This window comes from Prionailurus bengalensis, chromosome E2 (genome assembly GCF_016509475.1).
Source record: "Prionailurus bengalensis isolate Pbe53 chromosome E2, Fcat_Pben_1.1_paternal_pri, whole genome shotgun sequence".
Lineage (NCBI taxonomy): Eukaryota > Metazoa > Chordata > Mammalia > Carnivora > Felidae > Prionailurus > Prionailurus bengalensis.
The window spans coordinates 26,879,690-26,906,495 of NC_057352.1; the positions used below are offsets into that span (position 1 = coordinate 26,879,690).

At 43.5% G+C, this 26,806-nt stretch overlaps 1 protein-coding gene across 1 annotated transcript in view; it reads right to left on the minus strand.

Annotated features, from left to right (window-relative positions):
- The window catches only part of ABCC11 (ATP binding cassette subfamily C member 11), a 59,101-nt gene extending 33,454 nt beyond the window's left edge, over positions 1–25,647 (minus strand). The window contains exons 1-11 of the mRNA XM_043599142.1: positions 25,500–25,647; positions 23,621–23,757; positions 20,434–20,592; positions 15,925–16,072; positions 13,545–13,778; positions 8,967–9,140; positions 7,991–8,138; positions 7,685–7,833; positions 6,252–6,359; positions 2,472–2,729; positions 1,181–1,252 (exon numbers count right to left, since the gene is read on the minus strand). Coding sequence (XP_043455077.1) covers positions 1,181–1,252; positions 2,472–2,729; positions 6,252–6,359; positions 7,685–7,833; positions 7,991–8,138; positions 8,967–9,140; positions 13,545–13,778; positions 15,925–16,072; positions 20,434–20,592; positions 23,621–23,757; positions 25,500–25,598 — 1,686 coding nt within the window. The 5' untranslated portion in view covers positions 25,599–25,647. The remainder of the gene's footprint in view (positions 1–1,180; positions 1,253–2,471; positions 2,730–6,251; positions 6,360–7,684; positions 7,834–7,990; positions 8,139–8,966; positions 9,141–13,544; positions 13,779–15,924; positions 16,073–20,433; positions 20,593–23,620; positions 23,758–25,499) is intronic.
- Positions 25,648–26,806: the final 1,159 nt, after the last annotated feature.

Below are 26,806 nucleotides of genomic sequence, written 5' to 3' on the forward strand. Positions count from 1 at the left end.
CCTCATCTGCTCACCTATAAACTGGCCATAATGGCTGCCTTCCTCGTGAGGTTATTTCCAAGTTAAAGGAGAAAATAGGAAGCTCTTAGCACAGGGCCTGGCATGAAAGTACCATTCAAACTATTTTTACTATTTTTTATTTAAGTAGAATCTTATCTTCCCCATTTCCAAGAAGTTGGGGCAAGGCCATCACATGTGGAGTATGAACAGATGAGCTGTCGGGAGAGAGTTCCATGGACAATATGACCACATTCCAAGGAAGTGATGAGGTTGACTATAACATTTGGGAAAAGCTGAGGGAAGAGCTAGATAAAGAAAGAAACTGCGAGTCCTCCCAACAACCTGGAAGGAGGGCAAAGAAAGGAGGGGAGAGAGAGAGCAGCCCAGGGCTGGGTGCAGCTGGGGCTGAGCGGGGAAGTACTGAAGAGAACCCCCTTGGGGAGATGGCCATAAATTCACACCAGATGCCATGGCTGTTTTAAAGTGTTGTTCAGTGAAAAGTGTGCAATGTGATCTCAATTGTTTTAAAGCAACAGGTTAGGGCTTTTTGGAAACTGGAAGAAGGGTAGGCTGAGGCACATGTCTGCCTGGCTGCAGACTAAGCAGACCTCAAGAATATCTGCAGACTGGACTTGGAGGGTTTGGATCTCAGGGGCAGGGGCACCCATCAGGCATGTAAATTCCACTGCTGGAGTGTAAGTGTAAGACTGTCCTGTCCCATCCCATGCAGGAGGGCCTCCTCTCCCCTGCCCCTCCTTCCTTCTTCCTCCTCCTCCCTCCCTCCACATTGCTCTCCTGATGTCCTCTCACAAAGGACACCTGTCTCACTCTGAGTTTGGCTTCATGAGATGATTTTTATTATCATATTAAATTTTGGAACACCCTGTATCATCACCCTGAGAGCTGACTGATTACAAACAGGGTGGGGAAAGCACAGAGAACTGGTGAGGGCAGATCTCTGGGTGAGCTAAGAGGCAGCACTCCTGGAGGGTGAGAAGGAGGCATATTTATAACACACCTCCCCCTCGGTGCATGCCCAACTGCTCTCAATTTATAAAAATTGCATTGGCTCAGATCCCATCAAGCAAGAAAGTGATGGTGAGGTGGACTGGGGGAACTCAAGCTTGGGAGTCCCTGGGCTGCCTGTGGATGGGCATGCATGCAGTCACAAGTCACTTACCTCCCCCAGGATGGCTGACAAAAGGCTGCTTTTGCCACTTCCAGTGTTGCCACAGACCCCCAACAAGGTCCCCTGCAAAGCCAAGGAGGAACATTGGGACAGCACAACCCTCCTACCCCAGGGTGGGTCTGTTGTTTGAACACAAAATGACAAATAGAAAACAAAATAACCACATCCACCCCAAGGCCTCTCAGACTAGCAGAGCTCAAGAGGGTAGGATGTCACAATTTCAAAGGAAGGAAGTCACATGCAAGTGACAGAAAGGAATTCATGGATAGGTGGTCCTATCAGGCAACAAACCCAAATTCCAGATCTGTACCTTTCTGCTCTGTTATCTTGGGCAAGTCATTTATCCTCTCTGTGCCTCAGTTTCTTCATGTATAAAATGGGCACAGAGAAGTCAGCCTCACAGAATTCATGCATACATACACTTATTCATTCATTCATCCATTAAATGGTATTTAAGTTTCTCCTAGGTACCAAGTAATGAATAAAAGAACTCTCATTCCATATTCTGATGGGGGAGGGGGAGATAAACCATGAAATAAATAAGCAAACAAACAAACAAATAATATCAGATGAAGATAAGTGATTTAAGTAAAATGAAATTTGCTGCTGTGACCGAAGCAAATTATAGATGGGTTGGCCAGCAAAGACTTCTTAAAGCAGTTGTCATTGCAGCTGAGACCTGAATGACAAGAAAGAGCCAGACACAGGAAGATCTGGTGGTTCCAAACCATGGAACATCAGGGGCAAAGGTCGTGAGACAGGAACAAGGTCTGCTGCCAAAGTGCTATGAGAGGGCTAGTGTAGCTGGTGTGGAAGGAATGAGTGGGAGAAGAGGTCAGAGATGTGGGTGGGGCCTCACCTAGTTTCACTTCCAGGAGGAAGGTACAGAGGCGAAATTTGGACAAGAAGGGAAGCTAGCCCTTGCAAATGTTAGTCAGAGAAGAAACCAGATAAGGTGAGTTCACAGAGCAACCAAATGGAAACGTGTAGGGTAGTTCCCAGCACATACTAGCAACTTAATAAATGTTGGTCTCTTTCCCCTTCTCTCCCAGCATATAGCATAGTATTCTGGATCTTGTTATCAGAAAACAAATTGTAGATGATCAATTGGTTCCCACTAAAGCATGAAAGACTTCCTGTGCTTGCCCTCCAGGAATAATTGGTATTAAAAGAGGGATTTAGAGAGGGCAGTTTTTAGCCAAGGAAATGGTGGCAGGAAGCTCGGGCCTTAGGCCCCAAAAGTCTGGCAGCCGGCCTGCCTGTGTGGCCTCGATAAGGCTACCTTTGACACCACGAGGTTTAACTTGTGCAACTCTGGGGCTAGGCTGCCCTTTGTGTCCTCTGGCCTGAGGGCTCCTAGAGGTGGCTGAGCCCTGGTCACCCCCTCGGGAATGTGCCCCTTCTCCAGCTCCAAGGCTCCATTGACAATCCCAGGGCAGGCGTCTCGCCATGACAAGGTGGCCTCCTCCAAAACCAGTGCATTGCTGGGGTCTTTCAATGGCTGGACATATAAAACAGGGCTCTCCAGGAGGAAAAATTTCTGTAGAGACAAAAGAAAAAAGGAAGGATGAATTCAGTTCTTTAGTCTAATAGGAATGTGTGCCCATTTTGCCGGCCTGCCTGTTGGTCTGGTTTATAAACTTCTAGTAAACGGTAAAAGTTTAAAGAACCACCACCAGTTAAGAGGAAGCTGGGCCCTACCTGTGAGAGTTCTAGATCGGGGTTTTCCAAATTTCAGACCACTGGGCCACTCTTTCATACCTGCAAACTGCCAGCACTCTTAGTTCTTTTCTGTTTCATTTTGGACGGGTGAGAACAGCTGCTGAATCATCATATAGATGTGCCATTTTTCTAATTAAATTTCATTTATAACTATTAAAAGTAAGAAGGTCTGCCCACATAGCACACTGTGGGAGACTGTTCAGGGCCATCCATTTCAAAGTGTGGCCATGAGCAGGTCACTTCTCCCTGTGTCTTCAGCTCCCTGACTGTGAAATATGAGTCGAACTACATGAATTCTAGCATTAAAAGAGGTGGGTGGGAAGTATAATCTTATTGCAGTCAAATTATATTCACACATCTCTCCCTGGATATTTGCTTAGAAAGAGATCGAGAAAGAGATTTCTTGACATTTGGGACAATGGTTTTATCTCTAGGTAGTGGAGATTGAGCGGTTTTTATTCTCTGCACCTTTTGCATTGTCTGAATCTTTTACAATGAGTATTTTACAAAGACAAACAAAAAGCTATTTTCACAAGAAAAAAATGGTGGCCTCTTTTTATAATTGAACGTTAGGTATATTGAATTGGATTAATTATAACTTTTGGGTTAAGACATACAGTCATCATTGGGAATTGCATGCACCTCTTTGTTAGTCAGCTGGGCACTTACTTGTTTAGGTATTTTTAATAACTTAATGAATATTCATAAGTCCACCACTGAACCCCAAATCCATAACTTTTACCTATCCGTGGGGTTCTTCTTCATCTTATTCCCCTGCTTGGTGTGGACAAACCCTCTATGCCTTCCCCACCGGATAACCACTGTCCCAAATTTTGTGGTTTTCATTCCCTTGCTTACAAAAAAATTGTTATTACATATATTGTAATTTTGTTAAATAAATTTTGAGTGATATACTGGCTTAATGAGTCAATATGACAACAACACATCTAGATATGAACAAATGCAAACAGAAACACGGGATCCTCTTACCCCCAAATGTTCTAAGTATATTCAGTCTCTAATTTTGTTTATGCCATTCAGTGCTTTTCAGTTCTCAGTTTTTTGTTGTTGTTGTTTTGTTTTGTTTTTTGTTTGTTTGTTTGTTTGTTTGTTTGTTTGTTTTTAACAAACAGCACAGACAAAAAATGGTCTGGAGACCCCTACCACAGTGCCCACTGGGGCACCCTCTCTAGAGCCTCAGGATACAGGTCTTCATAGCTGCAGCAGCTGGCTCACCTCCTACCTGTGTCCACCTGCAAGGAGGGGTCCTCCCTGAGGGCTCACCGCTGTCTTCTCCCTGCCCTGGAAAGCTGGCACCCCGTATTTCAAAAGTCAAAGGGCATAGCAGGCTGGGAGGTGGGTTATAGCACCAGGGGGCACAAAGGAAGAGGAAGGGATCATTCCTTGCCCTTCAAGCTTGGGGGGTCTCAAAGTCAAATGCCTACATGGCCAGATAGAAAACTTCAGTGACTGAAGAAGGAATTGAAGACGCCCTGATGAGTGAGGGGACCTGGAGAGCTAGTGCCCATCCAAGGGGCAGCCCTATGCAACTCCAGCCCCTAAATGTCTCCAGGAGGGGCAGCCCAGGGTTCAAGAGCTTTGCCCTGACCCTCACCCTTTCTGCACCCTTATCCCACCATAACTACACCCATCCTTGGCCAAAAACTCTGACCTCCAAGCTGTCTCTCCTGGCATTCTTTCCTCAAACATTCCTGCCCACCCTTCAGAGTCCAGACTGTAGCTTCTTCATTTCTGCCCACCCTACAAGTGAAAATGGGCATAGAGAGGAGGATGGGAGAGCCTAGCATGCCAGTAGGGAGAAGGCAGCAGGGGGCTCTGATCAGCAGCAGAGAAGTCAGGGTGTTGGGGTGGGGGTGGAGCTCCTGGGGCAGTAAAGGACTGTCTTGTCCTTACTCAGACAAGCCAAGTTCATTCCAACCTCAGGGCTTTTGTACTTGCTATTCCTGAAGCTGAGTCATCATTACTCAGAGCAAAAGTCACCTTAGCAGAGGGACCTTCCGGGGCCCAGCCCACCCAAAGTTGCCCCAGCCCTCCCTCACGTACTCTCTAGAACATCACACTGTTTTACTGGCATCATAGCTCTTCTGATGTTATCTCTTTTGACCATTAATTCACGTGCTAGTTGTCTTGTTTTAATACCAGATTGTAACTCCCTGAGAGCAGGGACCCTGTCGGTCACGCTAACCATAGTATTCTTAGTCTTAGTACTTGGCAGGCAGTAGGGGTTCAATAACTACTTTTTTGAATAAATGAATAAATGTGTGAGTCAATGATATAGGCTGGGAACTACATGCATTTAAATGAGATGACTAGGGGTGCCTGGGTGGTTCAACCAGCTGAGCGTCAGACTCTTTTTTAATATATGAAATTTATTGTCAAATTGGTTTCCATACAACACCCAGTGCTCATCCCAAAAGGTGCCCTCCTCAATACCCATCACCCACCCTCCTCTCCCTCCCACCCCCCATCAACCCTCAGTTTGTTCTCAGTTTTTAACAGTCTCTTGATTTTAGCTCAGGTCATGATTTCGCGGTTCATGGGTTTTGGGCCGCATGTGGGGCTCTGTGCTGACAGTGTGGAGCCTGCTTGGGATTCTCTCTCTCTCTCTCTCTCTCTCTCTCTCCTTGTCTCTCCCTCCCTCTCTCAAAATTAAAAATAAAATAAAATAAATGAGATGACTACAAAAAAGCTTTTTAAAATTAGTTTGGATTAGGGTTTTTAAACTCAGATGCTGTAGGTGCAAGACCAACTATGTAAAGAAGTCACACAGACCATTGCTAAGATGATAAATAGTAGGAAAAACAGCCCCAGTGTTGGAGATACAATAGGACACAGTGGAGGCTGTGGCAAACTATCTGAGGGCCTCATCTCAATAGAGCAGCTATCACTTCAGCTCCAGCTATTTGTGGCCACAGGAGAATGTGGGTCTGGTGTTCCCAGATCTTCTGATTGTTCAGGGGAATCCAGAAATCCAATTTTTACATAAAATTTCCAGTTTTTAAATGCAAACAACAAATATGATTTTTTTTAACCAAAACCATCAGGGTAACCCTATACAAAACTGGGCAGGGTCTGCAGACCTCCTCTCTGAGACCTGGTTTGTGTATACTATCCTAAGATCTCCCCGGAGCCTGATTCATCAGTCTCCCCAGCCCCCACACCAGCCTCTGTATGGGAGGTCACTGAGTTAGCCAATCCCTCTCCACTGACACTGGACTCTGCCTTGGCTTCGGGTCATGCTCAGGAGGAACATTGTGGTGACTGAAGACAAATGAGCACCCAAGCAGAGAGCCGTGCAAACAGTCCTCTGACAACTCACCTTGAATCTCTCTGCTGCAGACTTGGAATTTGTGAGACCTTTTATTGCAAAGGGCACAAAGAACACTGAGAGCCGCATGGGATTCATGGTGGCTATCACTGTGAAGGCCTGTATGAAGAGGGGAGTAGGCGGTGAGCGTCACATCCCTGTTCTGCTCTCTCTGCTCCCTAAAGCCTCATCCCTGAGCCAGCAACCACAGAGCCAGACCCTACAGCTTCTGACAGGCAGATCCTTCACTTGGCAGGGGCCAAGCCAGTATTTTGGGGATACTGGAAAAAGTGGAGAAGGAGCACTCATCTTAAGATCTCCATGTCTGTAGGCCTGGCTCCTGTGTAGCTTGGCACTGGGTGATTCTGCAAACTTCGGTCAGGTCCCCTCCCCCAACAAGCTCAGTGTTCCAATTGGCATAGTCCCAAAATCATGAAGTGAGCATAGGAACAAAGTTGAGGAAACACTAAGAAAGTATATGTGAGTTTGTCTAATGTCAATGAGGTTTGATACTATTATTGCTATTACAATCATATTTATTCTTCCTTGCCTTAGATATTGTATTCTTTTCTAATATTCAAAATCTCCCTGCACTTCAAACCTAATCCATGTCTCACTCTGTCCTGGAGACTTTTCCTGACTACAGCAGACCATCTTCAGCTCTCAGGATCCCAGAATGTGACCCCTAGTACCTTGGGGACCTTCCAATCTGTGCCCCACCTCTACTCCTTTCTTCATCCTTCACTGTCTGAGTGCAGTGTGGCCCTAAACTCCTGCTGAGAGTTTTCCTTATAAAAGCCCCTGCATCCACCCTCAGACCTTCAGGGGTGCTTCTCTGGTGTGCCTGGACCAAGTAGGGGTGCCTGCTGTCTGGACCACAAATAAGTCCTTGGCTGCAGACTCTCAAATGCTCCCTATCTTGTTTTGGATGCAGTGTCCTGCCCCAAGCCCCATCTGGATTCCCACTCTCCCAAAGCAGCACCCTGACTTTTCTCCTCAGAGAACTGGGATTCCACCCCTAAAAGGCAACTGCTACTTTTCTGGGCCAGGGTCAGACCATAAAGACAAGGCAGAATAAGCTCTAGCTTTCCTTTTAAAGCATATTTTCAGGGCTCCATTTTGGATTTGAAGAAACTCCTTAATTTAGGATTCTCAAGGTATGTAAGCAGAATCATTGGGGCTTTTACAGCACCTTCCACCTCCCTTGCATCCCCGGATGACTTTATCATCCCTCACTCCCACAGTTGCTACTGAGGGTATGTCAGTTTCTCAGACAGGTTGAGATGGAAGAAAGTTTGAGCATCCTAAAAGTCTAGAAAGTCAAAATCAACACCAATTATCTATTTGCAAAACCTTCAGATCTTTGAAGGGCATGGGCTATGAAACAACACCCAAGAAAATTCCCCATCAGTATGGGAGGAAAACAAAGCATCCCAAGCACTTACTAGTGAAATTGTGAGTTTCCTTTGTAAACACGTGTGGATGAGGAACATCACTGTTGTGGCTGCTGTAGGGGCTACATACAAGGCTGCAGTGGTCAGGCTCTGGATGACCCCAGACTTCTCCAATAGTTTCCTTTCCTTCCTTCTGAGGTCTGAGAGATTAAAAACCCAATGCACTGGAATTAACCATAACAACATTCTCTGGAGCTTTGAACAGCCCCCAGAGCATGAAAGAACTCCCCAAAAGGTGAGATGCTTGGCCCACCATGACATCCCAAGGCTCAGAACAGAAAACCAGATTTTCCGTACCTTTAATTATTTTTTCAAATGGTTTCTCCCATGCATACATTTTAATCAGCTTGATGCAGGTGAGAACTTCACTGGTCACACAGATGCGCTGGTCACTGACCTCAGATGTGTGATTGTGTATCTTGACAATCTTTCTGTTCAGGAACACCTGCAGTCAGAATGCAGCAAGAGCTTCTTTCGACAAGGGCAGGAGAGTTCAGCCCAGCAGAAGTATGGCAACCAGGAGTATGCCCAAAGGTAAAATCCAGATGTGGATTGAATACCTGAGATTGATTCTTCACTGTTTGAATCCATTGTGAATCTACAGATTCCAGGGCCCTGCTGAAGATTTTCCAATGGAAACCTCTCCATCGTGCCTGAGAGCACCTGCCTCCCACATCCTAGGGGTGTTTCTCTCCTGTGTCCCAAGCTAACTAAACAAATATTACTCCTTTGCCTTTGGAAACCCTAAACCTGCCAACAGTTACAATCACCTTTTGGTCAGAATATCTACACTGAGGGAGGAAAACAATTGATTTCAATAATTCAGAGCACACACAACACGAGTCACTTCCTGTTTTGCCCAATTTTATTTCACCTGAATCTTTGTCAGCAAATTTGCTTCCCTTCCCCCATTATACTGTACTCAGACAAATGTTCAATGCTATCCAGGCTAGTCCATTACCACATTCTAGGTAGAAGAGAAGGAACAAAAGCTTAACATGGAGGATATCTACTAAGGAAAGTCTGTGAGGCAGATAAACCCTCCCAGAAGCCTACAAGATGGACTTGGCATGTCGTATTCACCTCTTATTTCTTTGGCCAACCTTGTGGTCAGAGAATGGTTTGAGGCAGAAATTGAAGCTGAAACTTAACCACAATGGAATGCATAGTCAGTAAGAGTCAATACTTCCCCTCAGGAGTACCCCAGCTTCCAGAGCCTTGGGAGTTCTGCGGGGATATCCAACATCAAATGGATGTCAAAGAAAGACATTACCTCCACTAGTAAAATCAGGAGGTAGAAAACAGTGGCGGAGAGCGTAGTGGGTCCAAGAATGAGGTAGGAGGTGACAGTGCAGGCAATCAGCAACGAGCAGATGAGACAGATCAGGGGGCCATAGTACACCCCTTCAAACAGGTAGTTTACGTCGCTGGCGAAGAAACCGATGGCCTGTAAGACAGCAAGCCCGTGAGCATAGGTATCACCATGCCAGGTGCCACACTGCCCATGCAAGGGGCTACACTGCCCGTGACAGCAAGGCTTGAGAGGCAAGGTGGTAAAGGCAGAAACACCAATCTCCCCTGCTAATTTCTGTGTAACCCTGGACCAGTAACTATACCACTCTGAGCCTTAGCCTCTTCACCTGTGAAGCTGGAATAATTATACCCACTTCATATGGTTGTTGTGAGAACGTCAATGAAATATAAAGGATCTGCACACATAGACTGTGCTCAATAAAAGTTATGTTTTACCATACTATTGCTACTATTTCTAATATCCAGATTCCCCAGAGATTTGCTTCTAGTCTCCTAGCCTATTTTATTCATTCTAATAAATGAATTATTATGAATCATTATTAATAATAATAATGGCTGAATTTTTTTTTAACGTTTATTTATTTTTGAGACAGAGAGAGACAGAGCATGAACAGGGGAGGGTCAGAGAGAGGGAGTCACAGAATCCAAAACAGGCCCCAGGCTCCGAGCTGTCAGCATAGAGCCCGACGCGGGGCTTGAACCCACGGACCGTGAGATCATGACCTGAGCCAAAGTCGGCCCCTCAACCGACTGAGCCACCCAGGCGCCCCAATGGCTGAATTTTTTAAGGCAGGAACTAATTCTTTTTATCTTTCTTTTTTATTTTTTGCTATAGAATCTTCTGTCCACTTCCCTGCTCCTCAATATATACTGCCCAGTCCAGCTGTAACATAAAAGCTGACATTCCAAATCAAGAAATATTTAAGGACCCAAATCATGAATGTCTTTCAGAATGAGCAATCTGAATGTCTTAAAATGTGATTTCCTTTTAACTTTAAACTGATCTCCTTCCAGTTCCCAGGATGTGCCCCAGGCTGAATCTTTTAAAAAGGATGAAAGTGTATGAGAAGCATAGCCCCTAGTATAGCCACTTTAGAAAGGAGTTTCACAGTATCTTTTAAAGTTAATAATTGCACAAACCCCATGACTTGGCTATTTTCTTTCTCTGTTGAGAAACACTTGCATGTGCTAGAGGAAACGCACGCAAGAATATCCAATACAGCTGTGCTTATAGCAGCAAAACCCTGGACACACCTTAAATGTCCATTGGTGGGGAAAAGCTAAAGTATCCACTCAAGGTGTATCAGATAATATTGGGTATTGGAGCAAACTGGTCAGAGTTTATGTCCCAGATCTGTCATTTACTAGCTGTGGAGCCAAAGACACATTACCCAGTCTCTCTAAGCCTTGTTGCCTATCAGTAAAATGGGGATAATAATACAACCTACTCCATAGCATTGATGTGACAACTGATGAGATAGTGCATATAAAACACTTAATTTTGGCATATTGAAAATGCTATATTAATGCTATATTAAATCATTACCTTGTATACCTTGGACTAATACAATGTTATGTGTCAGTTGTATCTCAATAAAAATGGGGAAAAAAGAAAGTGCCACAATTCTAAGTAAGCATCACTGAAAGAGAATGAGGAAGATCTATATGTGTGAACATGGAAAGCTAAGACATAATGAGGAGGGAAGAAAAGCTACAAAACGGCACAAACAATGTAGTTCCCCTGACATAAAAACTCACCCAAGGAGCACCTGGGTGCCTCAGTCCGTTAAGCATCTGACTCTTGATCTTGGCTCAGGTCATGATCTCACAGTTCGTGAGTTGGAGCCCAGCCTTGGGCTCTTCACTGACCGTATGGAACATGCTTGGGACTCTCTCTCCCTCTCTCTCTGCCCCTCCCCCACTCATGCACTCATTCTCTCTCTCTCTCTCTCTCTCTCTCTCTCTCTCAAAATAAATAAATGAACCTAAAAAAAAAAACTCACCCAAAAAATTGTATCATACATTTTCTATTGGTAAAACCAAGTGGCAGAACCCTGTGTAAAATATAGTATCCTTTATATAAAAAGGACACACACACACAGGGGTGCCTACATGGCTCAGTCAGTTGAACGTCCAACTCTTGATCTGGGCTCAGGTTTGTGAATTCAAGTCCCACATCAGTCTCTGTGCTGATGGTGCAGAGCCTGCTTGGAATTCTCCCCCTCTCTCTGCCCCTCCCCTGCTTGTGTAATCACACTCTCTCTCACTCTCTCTCGCTCTCTCAAAATACATAAATAAATAAACTTAAAACACACACACCCAAGATACAGTATGTTTTCCATGGGTAACTTGCATGTGTACCTAAATGCACTTTAAAAAGTCTAGAAGGACACAAGCCAAATTGATAATGGTGGTCACCTCCAGGCATAAGGGAAGTGACTGGGCCCAGGGAGTCATCTATTCTATTTTGTGCCCAAGGAGAACATATGCAGGTGTTTTTTAAATTATTTTTAAAGTAAAATTTATGAAAACAACTCTAGGATTCCTCAGGTGAGCAGCTACATCCATCTCTACTTCTGAGTGGGCTGTCTTGTCTTATGTTCTGTGAGGCTGTTTGGGGAAATCGGCCTTGCACACAGCAGGTGCTCGGAACAGAGGCACATGGAAAAGGAAAGAGAGCTGGCCTCAATGTGGAAGGTCTCCTTGGCAAGGCAGGTAGGTGCCCTGGTTCAGAGCCTGGACCCTGCAGCCAGGCTCTGCTGCTTACCAATCACGTGACCTTGCACAAGTTTCCTACTCCCTCCTTGCCTCAGTTTCTACCTCTGTGACAATGGGAACAATAACAGAAACTACCACATAAGAGTGTTGTCAGAGGACTGACTGAGCTAATGAGGTAAAGCCCTGGGGTCAACGTCTGGCTTAGTGGAAGTTAGCAATTACTATGATGAGTCTCCCAAGATCAGTAGGGAGAAGGACTGCCATGGATTTCAACTTCAGTCAAATGCAGGACAACAGGGAGCCCCCATGCTCAAGGCCTAACAGAAATTAGTAATACAATCTAACACTTCTAAAACACTGTCCCCTTCCTACATGCTTTGTATGTACTAACTCATTTAATCCTATGAGACAACAATCCTATAAGGCGGGTCTTATTATTATTCTACAGCTTCAGAGAGACTGCATGGAACCTTGCCTAAGGTTCCAAGACTAAAAAAATGGTGAAGAATAATGGTAACAATGATAACAAATACCTTATGTTTGCTATTGAGTTTAGAAAAAGATCCACCTGGCAGTGGTCAATTTAGCAGACATTGTTTTGGACATCTGTCCTGTGTAATTCAAACATTGGCATTTTGAGGGATAGAGCAGTGAATCTGAAAGGGTTTATATGTCTTTGAAGGGGGCTCATACGGGGCAGCCAGATTTGTGCTTGGTGGGAGTAGACAGTGGGGTTTAGCAATTTTGTTGTGAAGGAGAGGACACCTTAATGGGGCTTTGAAGGATGAATGGGATTATAGAAAGGCAGGGGTGACGTGAAAAACGTTGCCTGGAGGTAGAAATGCCTGGTGTGTTTGAGAACTGTAGGTTAAGCCAGGCCTGGCCAAAGGGAAGAAACCAACCTGGGGATGGAGGAGTGGAGACAAAAGTAGGTGAGGTTGGACAGTTGCTGATGCCAGATGGCAAAGGGAAGAAGTCAAAGAAGCACTGCCTGTTCCAAAAATTCAAATGTTTGTTCGTTTTCCTTTTTTTTTTTTTTAAGTGGGCTTCACACCCAGTGCGGAGCCCAACGTGGGGTTTGAACTCACGACCCTGAAATCAAGACCCGAGATCAAGAGTCAAAAGCTTAACTGACGGAGCCACCCAGGTGTCCCATCAAATGTCTGTTTGAATATAAAAGCAATCCATGCTCCTCGAGGCAACCGTAAGCAACTGAAAAATAGGGAACATGAAATTAATATATAAAGTTCCAATACTCCCATGACTGAGGGTCATAAGTTGGAGCATCTTTTTCTAATCTCTGTTGTTTGTTTGTTTGTTTGTTAGGAGAGCAAGAGCAGGGAACTGGTAACCAGGCAGCTCTAAGTACTCCTCTTTCACAGACAAGAATTAACATGCTGAGAGATAATCTACAATCGCTCCTCCCTTGGTTTCCCTGAGCATGTCCCTCCCTTACCCTCCTCCCCAGGCTGGGTGAGGGGATACACTTTCCAGTGTGCTGAAACTGAGGATTGGTGTCTTTCTGTTCACTGCTGTATCCTCAGGGCCTAGAACAGAGTAGACCTCAGTAACTATGGGTTCAATAAATCTCTTTCAAGTCCTCTAAATGGAAGTGGCATCCCCCTGGGTTACCGTTGACCTGTTCTTGTCTCCAGAGGTAATTCTTGGTGATTATCGACACTCATCCTAGGAATTATTTCTTTTCTCTTTATTCCTCATTTTCTAACTCCTTTTCCTCCCTCTCCCCGCCCCCAGAGCAGGAATGTCTGGAGGAAGGCTAGGCAAGCATGGCCTCCAGTATCCAGTCCCAGACACTCACCTCTCCTGTGGTGACGTGTGTTAGAGACTTAAATTGCATTAGTTTCTGAAAGGCAAAGGAGAAAACAGCAGAACGAAACCTGATGCCTGTGCGCTGGTTGAAGACCCAGCAGGAACACAGACACAGGGACTTCATGCACTCAATGAGAAAGAGGGCAAAGCAGAGGCCTACTCCATAGGCAATACTCCCCGACTGCTTTTCAGAATATTCCAGGATCTTTGGTATAACCAGCATCTAGAAGGAAACAGGAGTTTGAATTATTCAGACTTCTCCATCCTTTCAGGCATAATAAACATGGGCTGTGTATATGAGGTCCTCAGGTCAAGACTGGGAGCTTATTAAATGACCCAAACTGTGGCACCTGGGTAGCTCAGTCAGTTAAGCATCTGACTTCAGTTCAGGCCATGATCTTGCAGTTCGTGAGTTTGAATCCTGCATTGGGCTCCTGTGCTGACAACTCAGAGCCTAGAGCCTGCTTCAGATTCTGGGTCTCCCTCTTTCTCTCTGCTCCTCCCCTGCTGTGCTTTCTTGGTGTCTCTCTCTCTCTCTCTCTCAGAAATAAAATAAAATAAAAACTTTTAAAAATGATCAAAACTAACTGAAACATAACCTTGCTCTCAAGCTCACAGTCCCCTTGGAGGAGACAGGAGTTGAACAGACCCAGATCTGAATCCTGGCTCCGCCACCTCATAGCTTGGTCTGACAGGAAACAGAACACACACCCAAAAGGGGTAACTCAGGAGCTGATGAAGTGACAATTTATGAAGGTGTGGGCAGAATTTGGGAAATCCAACAAGGAATGGCAGAACACATGAAGCTAGTGACAGCAGGGAACTGTTATCTTCCAGACCTAGAGGGACAGGGTAGAGTTAGGTCACTGGAATCCAGAAGGAGAAAGTCATACAGAAAGGGCTCCTCCCAGAAGTCTGGTCCCAACCTCCAGTGTCAGGGAAGGAGGCAGTCAGAGAAATAAATATCCTGCCTTCACTTTCTCCTTCCCTGCAGTCTCCTATTGTAGTCTTCCATTGGTCCAACCCAACCAGAAGCCAGAGGGCAGGGGGACCCCATTAATGTGATCCATACAGGCCATGCATTAGGGGCACAGGGCAGCATGGGCAATGGTGGAAGATGGAGCTAGAGGGACAAATGAAGAATATCCAGCACACTGTCACCTAGTCATATATCTCTGTGTGTCATAAGCTGTTGTTCCTTCCTGACCTACATCCGTTCTCCTCTTAGCTGGTAATAGCACTCTCGTTTTCATCTGGAAAGACTTGCACCTGTCCCGTGGCATGCAGTCCAGGCCAGATTGTCAAAGAGCCCTATGCTCTGCTGGCTAACTGGTGAGCATGTGACCCCAGCTGGGACAATGGGACTTACTCTCTGCACTTAGAATCTTGGCCTGAAGACCTGGAGGACAGGAAATAAAGCTAGTTCATCCCAACCATGGTACATTGGTCCTCCATTAGTTCCTACCACCTACATTCCCAGAGCTGCTCAGCCATTTCTCAAAGCAGCTAGCTCATACTGAGTCAGGCTGTGTTCTAAGTGCTTTATATATTTATCTCATTTAAATTTACCCTGAGAGGCAGGTAATGTTATGCCATCCAATTTATACATGAAGGTTTCCATGAGGTCAACCACTAAGAGTGTCTTGGGGTTCCTTGAAGAAACTAAGACACAGAGAAGATAAACACATTACCTAAAGTCACCCAGCAATTAAGTGGCAGGGCCAAGGTTCGAACCCAAGCGATGGCTGCAGAACTCACACTCCTGGGTGCCTGGGTGGCTCAGTCGGTTAAACTTTGGCTCAAGTCAAGATCTCATGGTATTCATGAGTTCTAGCCCCACATCAGGCTCTCTGCTGTCAATGCAGAGCCCACTTCAGATACTCTGTCTCCCTCTCTCTCTGCCCCTCCCCAGCTTGCATGCATGTGCACTCTCTCCCTCTCTCAAAAATAAACATTAAAACAAACAAACAAAAAGAATTCACATTCCTAACTACTAGCTCTACTGCCTCCAAAAGCTCTTTATCTTCTGAGTAGCAGTTGAGAGGCAAACTGTCCCCAACTCCTGGTGTGGACTTGAAATTGCCAATTTCTTTTTTTTTTCCCCCTTTTATGTTTATTTATTTTGGAGAGAGACAGAGACAAAGTGTGAGCAGGGGAAGGGCAGAGAGAGAGGGGAACACAGAATCCGAAGTAGGCTCCTGGCTCTGAGCTGTCAGCACAGAGCCAGACACGGGGCTCAAACTCACAAACCATGAGATCATGACCCGAGCTGAAGTCGGGCGCTTAACCAACTGAGCCACCCAGGCACCCCTAACGTGCTAATTTCTAAAGCCTGGAGTCCCCCAAACCTCATGAAGTCAGCCACTTACCGGCCCTAGCACGCTCATGGCAGAGAAGCAGCAACACAGAAATACATCCAAAATAGCCCTTGTTCTTTGAAACCTCATCATCACTCGGAGCACTGAAGCTTTTTCAATCCCATGCTTTGAGACTTCTTCTTCCCAAAGGAGGCAGAGCCTTGAAAAGAGGAAAAGTGAACCAAGTGAAGTTTCTTTGCATATGTCACCCACATGTCATATGTCTTGCAAGCCTGCGAGCTTTGTTACAGAAGTTTTCAAACCTCACAAAAGTAGAGAGGACATAGGGAATCTCCCTAAATACCCATTCCCATTTCAAGAATGATTGATATATGACATTAGTGTTTCCTCTCTCTTCCTGTTTGTCTTTTTTTTTTTTTTTTGGCTGGAGAATTTCAAGCAAATCCCAGACATATCATTTCATCTACAAATGCTTCAGGATGTATCTGTTCCAGATAAGGCCTTTAAAAAACCCTACAGCGACCTTATAATAGTTATTAATTAATTATTATTAATTATTATAGCTATTAATTATTATATATGAATATATTAATTACATATATTAATAAAATTCCTTAATGGCATTTAATACACAGTCTTTTTCAAATTTCTCTAATTACATCAAAAACACATTTTTATAGTCAGTCTGCCTAAGATCCAAACAAGGTCCACACATTGCATTTAATTATTTTTTTAAAAGTAGGCTCCACACCCAGCATGGAGCAAAACATGGAGCTTAAACTCACAACCTTTAAATCAAGACCTGAGGGGAGATCAAGAGTTAGATGCCTAACTGACTGAGCCACCCAGGCATTCCACACACATTGCATTAAAAAAAATCTGATAGATTTCTTGCATCTCTTTTTAACCTGTAGTAGTTTCCCCTTCTCTGCACATTCTGCCATTTGTTTGTTGAAGAAATTGGGTCATTTATCCCATAGAATTTCCCACATTCTGGGTTTGACTGATTACATCCCTGTCTTGTCTAATATGACCTTCTATGCTCTGTATCTATTAAATTCTTAGTTAGATCTAGAGGCTTAATGAAATTCAGAATTCAGGTCAGCTGACAAAAATATTTAATAGGTGATGTAGTGTACCTCTTTTGCATAACATTAGAAGACACAGGGTCAGCTGTCCCATTATTAGTAATGTTCAGGGTATCAGTGGATTAAGTTGTATCAGCCTGACTCATTCACCGCCATTCATTCCTCATCATTGATGACCATTGCCTAGATCCACTTCCATTAGTGCTGGCAAAATTGTGATTTCTAATTCTGGCATTCCTTCTGTATGTAGTAGTTTGAATTTTTCTATAAAAAATAACTTTATCTCACCAACTATTTTGTTATCCTGGAATACATTTAGTTGAGGAAATAGCCTAAGACTTCGAATAATGTCACTCTTTTTTTATACCCAGATTAAGATTCATAAAACCCAAAACTATGACCTCCACTTATTTTAAAGCCCCCTAAAGGGTGACCCAATGTTGGACCACCTAATTGAAAGTGCCCTTAGGGGCACCTAGGTGGCTCACTCAGTTAAGTGTCTGACTTCTGCTCAGGTCATAATCTCATGATTCGTAATTTCGAGCCCTGCATCGGGCTGTCTGTTGTCAGCATAGAGCCTGCTTCAGATCCTCAGTCCCCCTCTCTGTTTTCCTCTCCCCCCAAAAAAAACTAAATAAACATTTTAATTAATTAATTAACTCAAGTTTAAGAGAAACTTAAAAACATAGATAAATAAATATAAAAATGTGCCCTTATTTTGCCAATCTGAGTGAATGATGTCTAGGCTGTTTGTGTGACACCAGCAACACAAGAACACCAAAAACATTTCTTTGGAGGAAAAAATTGAAAAGCAATGCTTCAAGAAAGCATCAAAGAAGTTATCATGACAGAAATTAAGAATTTTGTTGACTCGCTCATATTTCTCTTTTATTTTGTATTATATTTGATACAGGAGCTGGTGACTGGAAAATAGCCATTGTGGTGCTTACAGCTTCCAGAGTCTTAATGTGGCCCAGGATGCCTCCCACACATCCACAATCCAGCCTCTCAGCTGCAATCATCATGTTGGCATGTGCCCTTTTACTTCCTGGCTCCTGCTCCATCATGTTCCACTCTCTGGAAGGCAATGACCACTGCCCATAGTGAGAACATCAAGGACTATGCCCAGGGGCTCCAGGACTACTTACAGAGCAGGAGCATGGAGAGCCAACTTTTGTGCTCAGGGCCTGAGAGCAGCACTGCTTATGCATGTTATGTCACTAAGGCTCTCATGGCAGGCAGTTCTAGTACTTTCTACCCTTCACTCCTATAGCCACGGACACTTGTGCCCAGCCTAAAGCCAGAAGGAAACAAACATCATGAGAATTTGCCTGTCCTACCTTCCCTCACCTGCTATCAAAACTCCAGGCTGCTTTTTCCTCCCTGAATTTATAAAACAACTGTCCTATCCCATGCCCATCTGTGTGGGCCAGATAACTTGGGGGGTCTGGGCCCTAGGTAAGTAAAGCAAAAATGACACCCATATGTGTTAGAGGATTTCATTATTCATGGGCCAAACTTTGGGGCCACCTCCCTTCATTCCAGCTCTATCCCCACATGTAACCCAATCCACAGAGATAAAAAGCTCTGGAGTTTGTTCCACTTTGACTAAACAAATCCAAGTTTCCCCATAGCCTGCTCTCAACTCTCTTAGCAACTATATCAATTTCTCACCATGATTACCAGATTCAAAAGACTTGGTTTCAGGGGCATCTGGGTGGCTTAGTCGGTTAAGCGTCCGACTTTGACTCAGGTAATGATCTCATGGTTCATGGGTCCAATCCCCGTGTCGGGCTCTATGCTGACAGCTCGGAGCCTGGAGTCTGCTTCCAATTCTGTGTCTCCCTCTCTCTCTGCCCCTCCCCCCATCTCAAAAATAAACAAACATTAAGGTAAATTAAGAAAAAAATCTTCAAAAGACATGGTTTCAAACTTCACCTCCTCCATTCATTAACTATGATTCAAGGAACATAATTTTGCTTCTCTGAGTTTTCAGTTTCTTCAAGTGTAAATGGGGGAAATCGCATCTTTCCTATTTACTTCATAACCCTTTTGTAATGGTCATGGGAGGTGCTGGATGGGCAAATGAGAAATACGAATTGTGATAGTAATAATGAAGGTGATGGTGGTGACAATGGTGGCTCTGCTGCTGTGGCTGATGTGAGTGGTAGTGACGATTGATGGCTGGCAGTTTGTCAGCAAATCCTCACAGAAGTCAAAGTAGTTCTCCTGAAAGACTAGGGAAGATGCACCCCAGAACCCTGCTGGTTCAGTGGTGAACACAGAGAAAGAAGCCTCTGTAAAGGTGTGAATGCGTGGATAATTACTTAAAAAAAAAAAAAATCCCAAAGTGGAGTGATTTGTAAAAAAGTATTGGTGGACACTTTCATGTGAGTTATAGAACAAAAACGGCAGAATCAGTGAGCCCTAAGTGAATAGACATAGATCAGGAGATCCTGTGCTCATAATGGTCACAGAAGGACAAACACTTTGGTTGTCTATTATGCACCAGGCATTTTTCCAGGTGCTTCATATTGAATTTACCATCTCTTTTGATTCTTACAACAATTCTGTGAAGGACCATGAGATAAATTTTATAATCCTTTATTTTATACATAAAGAACAGGGTCTTGGAAAGGGTAAATGACTTGTCTGACATCATAGCGGGTAGCCAGTGAGATTCTGATCAACATCTGGCATTATGCAAGAGATTGGTGTTCCTTGAAGACTTTTTTTTTCTTTACTGAATAATTCCAAGAAGCAATGGGTCAAAGTTAAACCAGTTTCTGTTTTCTCAGTGACTTAAGTACATTAATTTGCTTTGTAAACAAATCTCTGAGACCTGGCAATAAGTATGCCACATTTCACAGACTCACTTGACCGCAGAATGCTCTCTTCTGGGAAGCTCTCCAGGGACTACCATTTCCTGGAGCACATTTGGATAATGTGATTCTCTACCTGGTGTCTCTCATGAAGTAGCTAGAGGTAGGAACATGAGTATAGAACATTTGAAGTCGTTTATTCGTTCCCCCCCCTTTAATCCTCATATTACCTTGTGAAGTAGGTTGTGTAGGAACCTTAACCACACACCTAGTTAGTGATGACTTAAGGATTCGGAGACTGGTCACTAACCCAAAATTTAATGATGAGTGACATAGGTAAACATCTGATCCAGAAGAAAAAGCAAAAGGGACAATAGGCAGTAATTTCTAACTTTCTTGGGGTCTTGGGCCCTTAGGCAAATCAGGTAAAAGATGTGAATCCTTGCTCCAGACAAAGGTCTCCAGCCTATACATATAAAGTAAGTACCATTTCAGGGGGTTCATGAAGTATAGTGAGACCTCTTGCTAGAGTCAATATTCTTTGGTTGTCTGAAGACTGACCCTACCTGCTACTCTTAAGCATCCTTGGTCACCAATCCCACAAGACATGGTCTTTAACCAACCCAGTGGTTTGTCCAATAAGACTTTACCTTTTAGCATTTTTGTCTGAGGCATCATGGACCGACAGCTGGGGGATGGTGTTCTCATCTAAGCGTCTCTGCAAACCTAGGACCATGAGTGGGGTGAGCCATGACAACGTGAAGTAGGAGAAGAGGCCAGCATCATCCATGGGCTGAGGGGCAGGAAACCTAGCAGAGAGGTCACAGGTCATATAGTTGCCCTTATGATAAGGGCTGTAAAGACATAAAATTAAGCCAAGGCAAGATTTTGCAGGAATGAATTATATACTATGTAAAAAGCACAGTGTGGTCATCTGGATGTACAAAAAAAAAAAAAAAGCATGCTTTTTTTTTTTTATTACTCTATTATGTGTGATAGTTAAAAACCAGAAACAACAAGGGTGCCTGGGTGGTGCAGTTGGTTGAGCATCCAACTCCTGATCTTGGTTCAAGTCATGATCTCACAGTTTTTGAGTTTGAGCCCTGGCATAGAGCCTGCTTGGGATTCTGTTTCTCTTTTTCTCTGCCCACCCCTGCTGTGTGCACTCTCTCTCTCTCAAAATAAATAAATAAACTTAAAATAATTAAAAAAAAACAGAAACAACAAAAACACCTATTATTAGGGGAATGACTTAAAAAGAAAGAAAAGAAATAGGGTATACCCATATGTGGAAAACAATGCACAAGCGTCCACAAATAGAGTTGACCTATACGTAGAACATGAAATGAGCTCTGAGCATAGTAAGAAAGGAAAAAAAGGCCACTTGTGGGTCAAGAAATTTATCATATTTTTATGTACATAAAAAAAGTAAAAAGTATTTTTACTTACATAAAAAAACCAACTGGGTGGCTCAGTCAGTTAAGTGTCTGACTTCAGTTCAGGTCATGATCTCACGGTTTGTGAGTCTGAGCCCTGCATCAGGCTCTGTGCTACTAGCACAGAGTCTGCTCTGGATCCTCTGTCCCCCCCTCTCTCTCTGCTCCTGCCCCACTTACACGCACATGCTCACTCTCTCAAAAATAAATAAACATTAAAAAAGAAAAGGAAGGGGTAGCCTGGGTGTCTCAATCACTTAAACATTTGAATCTTGATTTTGGCTCAGGTCATGATCTCAGGGTTTGTGGGATCAAGCCCCACATCAGGCTCTGCACTGACAGCACAGAGCCTGTTTGGGATTCTCTCTCTCCCTCTCTCTCTGCCCCTACCCAACATGCATGTGCTCTCTCTCTCTCTCTCAAAATAAATAAATAAACTTTTAAAAAAGGAAGAAATGAGAGAAAGCAGACAAAACTATATATATAAAGTCAACCACTATTAACAATTGTATATACACATTTATATATTTATGTATATGTATGTATATTTACATACTTATGTATTATATGTACATTTTTATATATAAATTTACATTTTTATGCATTTACATTTTTATATATACACATTTATATATGTATACATACATTTATTTCAAATTATTAATAGTGGTTGACTTTGACAAAGGGATTAGAATTGGTAAAAATAAAAGAAAAGAGATTCTCACTGTTTCATGTTTTCTATATTTTGCTTATGTAATTTTAACAAAAATAAAAAATGGAATAAAAAGTAAATAAACTAGAATGACAAGGTCATATTCCTGGAAATGATTCACAAATACAGAAATAATGATTCGACTAGGGTGTTGGGATTGTATATAATTTCTACTTCTTTTTTTCCAAAGTTGCCTTTAATGCTGTATGTTTCAATATGAAGAAAATTCAATTAAAAAAAAAAGACTTGGGGCGAGAGATGAGAATACAAAATGTCAAACGCACGGGATGCTTTTGTTTTGTTTTGGGCTACACCCTCTTCTCCACTCACTGGCCCTTCCCAGCCTCACCACCCACCAGCCCCGGAGGCTGTGCATTCTGGGCAAGGCTAGCCACACCTTTGTCTACATGTTGGAGAGAGAAGGGGCTAGGAAAGTGGGAGTCTGTACCAGGTATCACTAGATACGTGGGGCATGTGTGATTGCAGAGAAAGGGCAAGAATCTATGAGCTGGTGCCACTATGCCCAAGGTCTGGTAGAAGCAGAATGTTTCTCTCAATGAGGCTGCCTGGGCACACTTAAGCACCCACATTATTTATTCTTGGTGGAGATAAGAGCAATTCAGTGGGAGTGATGTGGTGATGGGAGCTCAGGTTTTCAAAAAAATAGGAAAACAACTCCAGTTCGTTGATAAAATCTTAGCAAACATGTGAGAGAGAAGAGGGGATTGTTAATACAAAACAGAGTCCTTGTGGCAATTCTAGGATGATTCTAGAATCATTCTAGAAGAATGTTAAGGTCCTGTCTGTAGACGATGAATAAATGAATATGTACCTGATTCTGTGCAGGACCCTGAAAGCAAGATTGTAGAAGTCGGAAAGCCATTTGGGAATGGTTATTTTAAACTTTGATTTACTGGAGAAGGATACATTGAATTTCTTTAACTCATAAGTTTAAGGGTACCATCATAGGGCATTTAACAGCTCCTCATTTCTCTTAGAATGAAGACTAACATATTTAATGTGCCCTGTGGAGACTTATGTCCCTCTGCAATCTCATCTCATGCCATGCCCATCATCACACATGATTCCACTGATGCTGGCCTCCTCAGTTCCTGGACACATCATGTTGTATTCCTTTCACCTCAAGGCCAGGCCTTTGCACATGCTGTTCCCTCTGCTCAGATCATCCTTCTTTTACTTTGGCCTGGTAAAATCATGTTTATCCTCCAGAGCACAGCTTAAGTACCAAGCACCTACCAAGTTGTCACTGTTTCAATGTCCCTCAGCACCGCCCCCCTCCCCCCTCCCCCAAACTTCATAGCACTGTCTTCAAGCAGCTTGTAACCACATGTTTATTTATGAGTTTACTTGCTATTGTCTTTTTCCCCAATGCGTGGTCTATGATGGGCAAGAATCATGTCTGCCTTGCTTAGTACTTTTCCTCTGAGGTCTAGCACAGTGTCTGGTAGGTTCTCAATGAATCTTTGTTGGATGAGTAAATAGATGAATGAAAGAATAAATGAATGAATGATCTGACTCTGCCTTCTGATGTGCCTGAGGCTGCTCTAGACTTATTTGGCTGTGGTGGTGACATGAATGTTCAGACATCTTTGGGAGGGATGTATGTGTTTGTGTCTGAGGAACATTGTCATAATGGGTACTGCCCCTCACCTCCCCCTCAGAACTCACTGTGGCTTGGGACGGAAGGGAATCATGGTTCTCCAGGCAGCATCATACTTCCCCCAATGGAGCTCTGTTGCTGTCCCTCGTGTCTCAGGCTTCCTCACCTGCTGGCTCCAGGGGCTGTCTTCTAGAGTGTAAGTTTTCTTGGGAAAGAAAAACCAAAAGAGCATCAGTTTCCTGACCTCATACTGTCCTGGAGTGTTGGCCACCCAAGGATGATGGATCTTTCCACATCCAGCTGCTAGAGTCAGAGAAAGACAAACACTGTATGATCTCACTTATATGTGGAACTTAAAAACAACACCAACAAAGAGCTCAGAGAACAGATCAGGGGTGGGGTGTGGGCAGAATGGGTGATGGGGATGAAAAGACACAAACTTTCAGTTATAAAATAAATAAGTCATGGGGTTATAATGTATGGCATGGTTGATACAGTTAATAATACTGCCTTGTATGTTTTAAAGCTGGTAAGGAGTAGATCTTAAAATTTCCCATCACAAGAAAAAAGTTTGTAATTATATGTGATGATGGAAGTAATATTGTAGTGACCTTTTTGCACTATATGTAAATATTGAATAAATGTTGTACACTTGAAACTAGTAAGTTTCACATCAATTATACCTCAATTTAAAGAAAAAAATAAAAGAGGGGCGCCTGGGTGGCTCAGTCAGTTAAGCATCCAACTTTGACTCATGTCATGATCTCACAGTTCATGAGTTCGAGCCCTGCGTCAGGCTCTGTGCTAACAGCTCAGAGCCTGAAGCCTGCTTCAGATTCTGTGTCTCCCTCTCTCTCTTCCTTCCCCTGCTCACACTCTGTCTGTCTGTCTCTCTCAAAAATAAATAAAGATTTAAAAATTTTTTTAAATAAAAAAAAAGGTTGCTGGGTAGGGAATAAGCAGTGGGCCAGGAGTTAGGACAACTGAGTCCCAGCCTTGGGTATGCCCTACATTCACTGGGTGCCTCTGGACAGGTCACTCTACCTCCCCATTTTTTTTTTATCTGTGGTACACAGTGTAGACAAGAATAAAGGGAGCTATAGTTAGTCACCCACACAATGTGAGACCAAGTTGCCCACTGAGAGTAAACCCACCAAAAAGAAATCAATAAGAAAGTAAGCCCCAAACATTACATGTGACCCTTTTGATAAAGTGGGAAACAGGGGCATCTGGGTAGCTCAGTCAGTTAAGTGGCTGACTTTGGCTTAGGTCATGATCTCCAAGTTCTTGGATTCGAACCCCACATCGTGCTCTGTGCTGACAGCTCAGAACCTGGAGCCTGCTTTGGACTCTGTATCTCTCGCTCTCTGCCCCTCTCCCGCCTGTGCTCAGTCTCTCTCTCTCTCTCTCTCTCTCTCTCTCTCAAAAATAAACATTTTTAGAAATTGATAAAGTGGGAAACAACTAAAATAAAAAAGAATATTGTCTTTAGGGCTTCATATAGGATAAATAATAGTATTTTTGAAGCATAGTAAGGGATTGATGAGAAAAGATCTGGAACAGTATTTACTTCAGGTAGGGAAAACTGGGGAATGAAGTCGGGGAGAAGATCAATAGCTGGATGTGATTGTTAAGGTCCAAGGTGGTGAGTTGTTGATGGGTTTACAGGTGCTTATTGTATTATTATAAGTAAATACATAGATAAATAGGCGATAGATAGATAGATAGATAGATAGATAGATAGATAGGTTATAGGTAGATAGATAGACCAAGAGGGTGTGTCATGACCAGGGAGTACAATTCATCTAATTGTGAAGCCTGAGATCCATTAAAAGAAATCAAGGTTGAATAAATATGGGACAAAATTTTCTAACCTAATTAATGACCATTGAGAATACCCTGTCAATTCAGTTTCCTGGTATTTTGATGCAAAGGAGACCTACTTACATAGCTGAGTCCTGAAACCATGTCATTGCTCATGTCCATGCCAAGATTCACGAGGCCACCAGAAGACCTGGGGACCCAGTGTATCCTCTTCCTGGTCATTTTCAGCTCTTCTGCCAATCCTTCTTTTCCAAGAATCAGAGAATCTGAAAAGACAGCAGGTAAGAGCAGCTTAGATTCAGCCCTGAGCAGTCAGGAGAGGGGGACATCCCCCTGCAGGGAGTGTGCCGGGGTCATGCAGAAGATTGGGCCACTGACACAGCACCTGCTCTTCCCTCTTCCTGGAATGGCTCCCTCTTTTTAAACATCTACTGAGGCTTAAGATCACTTAGGGAAACCTTTTCTAACCACCCACTCCCAACCCTACAACCTAGGGCCAAGCCTGCTCATAGAACCATGCTTCTTCTCTTACCCCAGTTTGTAATTAAATATTTGTGTGAATCGTTATTTGTTCAGAGTTCATTTCCCGCTCTAAATAGAGAGCCTCACAAGGACAGGGACATGTCTGTTTAGCTCACTATTGAATCCTTGGAGCCTGGGAAAGTGCTAGAAGGATCGCAGGTGCTCAGTAAATAAAGGATGAATGGATGAGTAAACAAATTTAAAAAATGCAATTTTGCCATTTTCTGACTCTCAGTTTTCACAGAATCAGGGGATTGGAGTTGGACATAATTTAGGAATCTTAAATAACCCAAGGTATTTTAAAAAATATATTAAAATGCGGGGGCGCCTGGGTGGCTCGGTGGGTTAAGCATCCGACTTCAGCTCAGGTCATGATCTCGCAGTTCGTGAGTTTGAGCCCCGCGTCAGGCTCTGTGCTGACAGCTTGGAGCCTGCTTCGGATTCTGTCTCCTTCTCTCTCTGCCCCTCCCCTGCTCATGCTCTGTCTCTCTCTCCCAAAAATAAACATTAAAAAGAAAAAAAATAATAAAATATATTAAAATGCTTTCCATTTTACCTTTCTGAATATGTGATTCACTTCCAGAACACCCATGTGCCTGGGTTGGGGGAGGGGATGGCAATTAAGAATATTTCTGAAGGAATGGAAAAAGAGTATATAACAGGGTATGACCAGGGTATGACCAACAGGGCCAGCATCATGGGGTATGACCAGTGCCTTACAGAGCCTTATATTCAGAAAGGCCCAGGCTTAGCTAAGTCTCTACTGTCACTATCTTGAAATCCTTAATAATTTGGAACAAGGAGCCCCGCATTTTCATTTGGCACTGGATCCTGCAAATTATGGAGCCTGTCTTAGGGTTCAGATACAGCTCTTGACATTGAAATATTGGATTGTGCTTCAAGTAAGT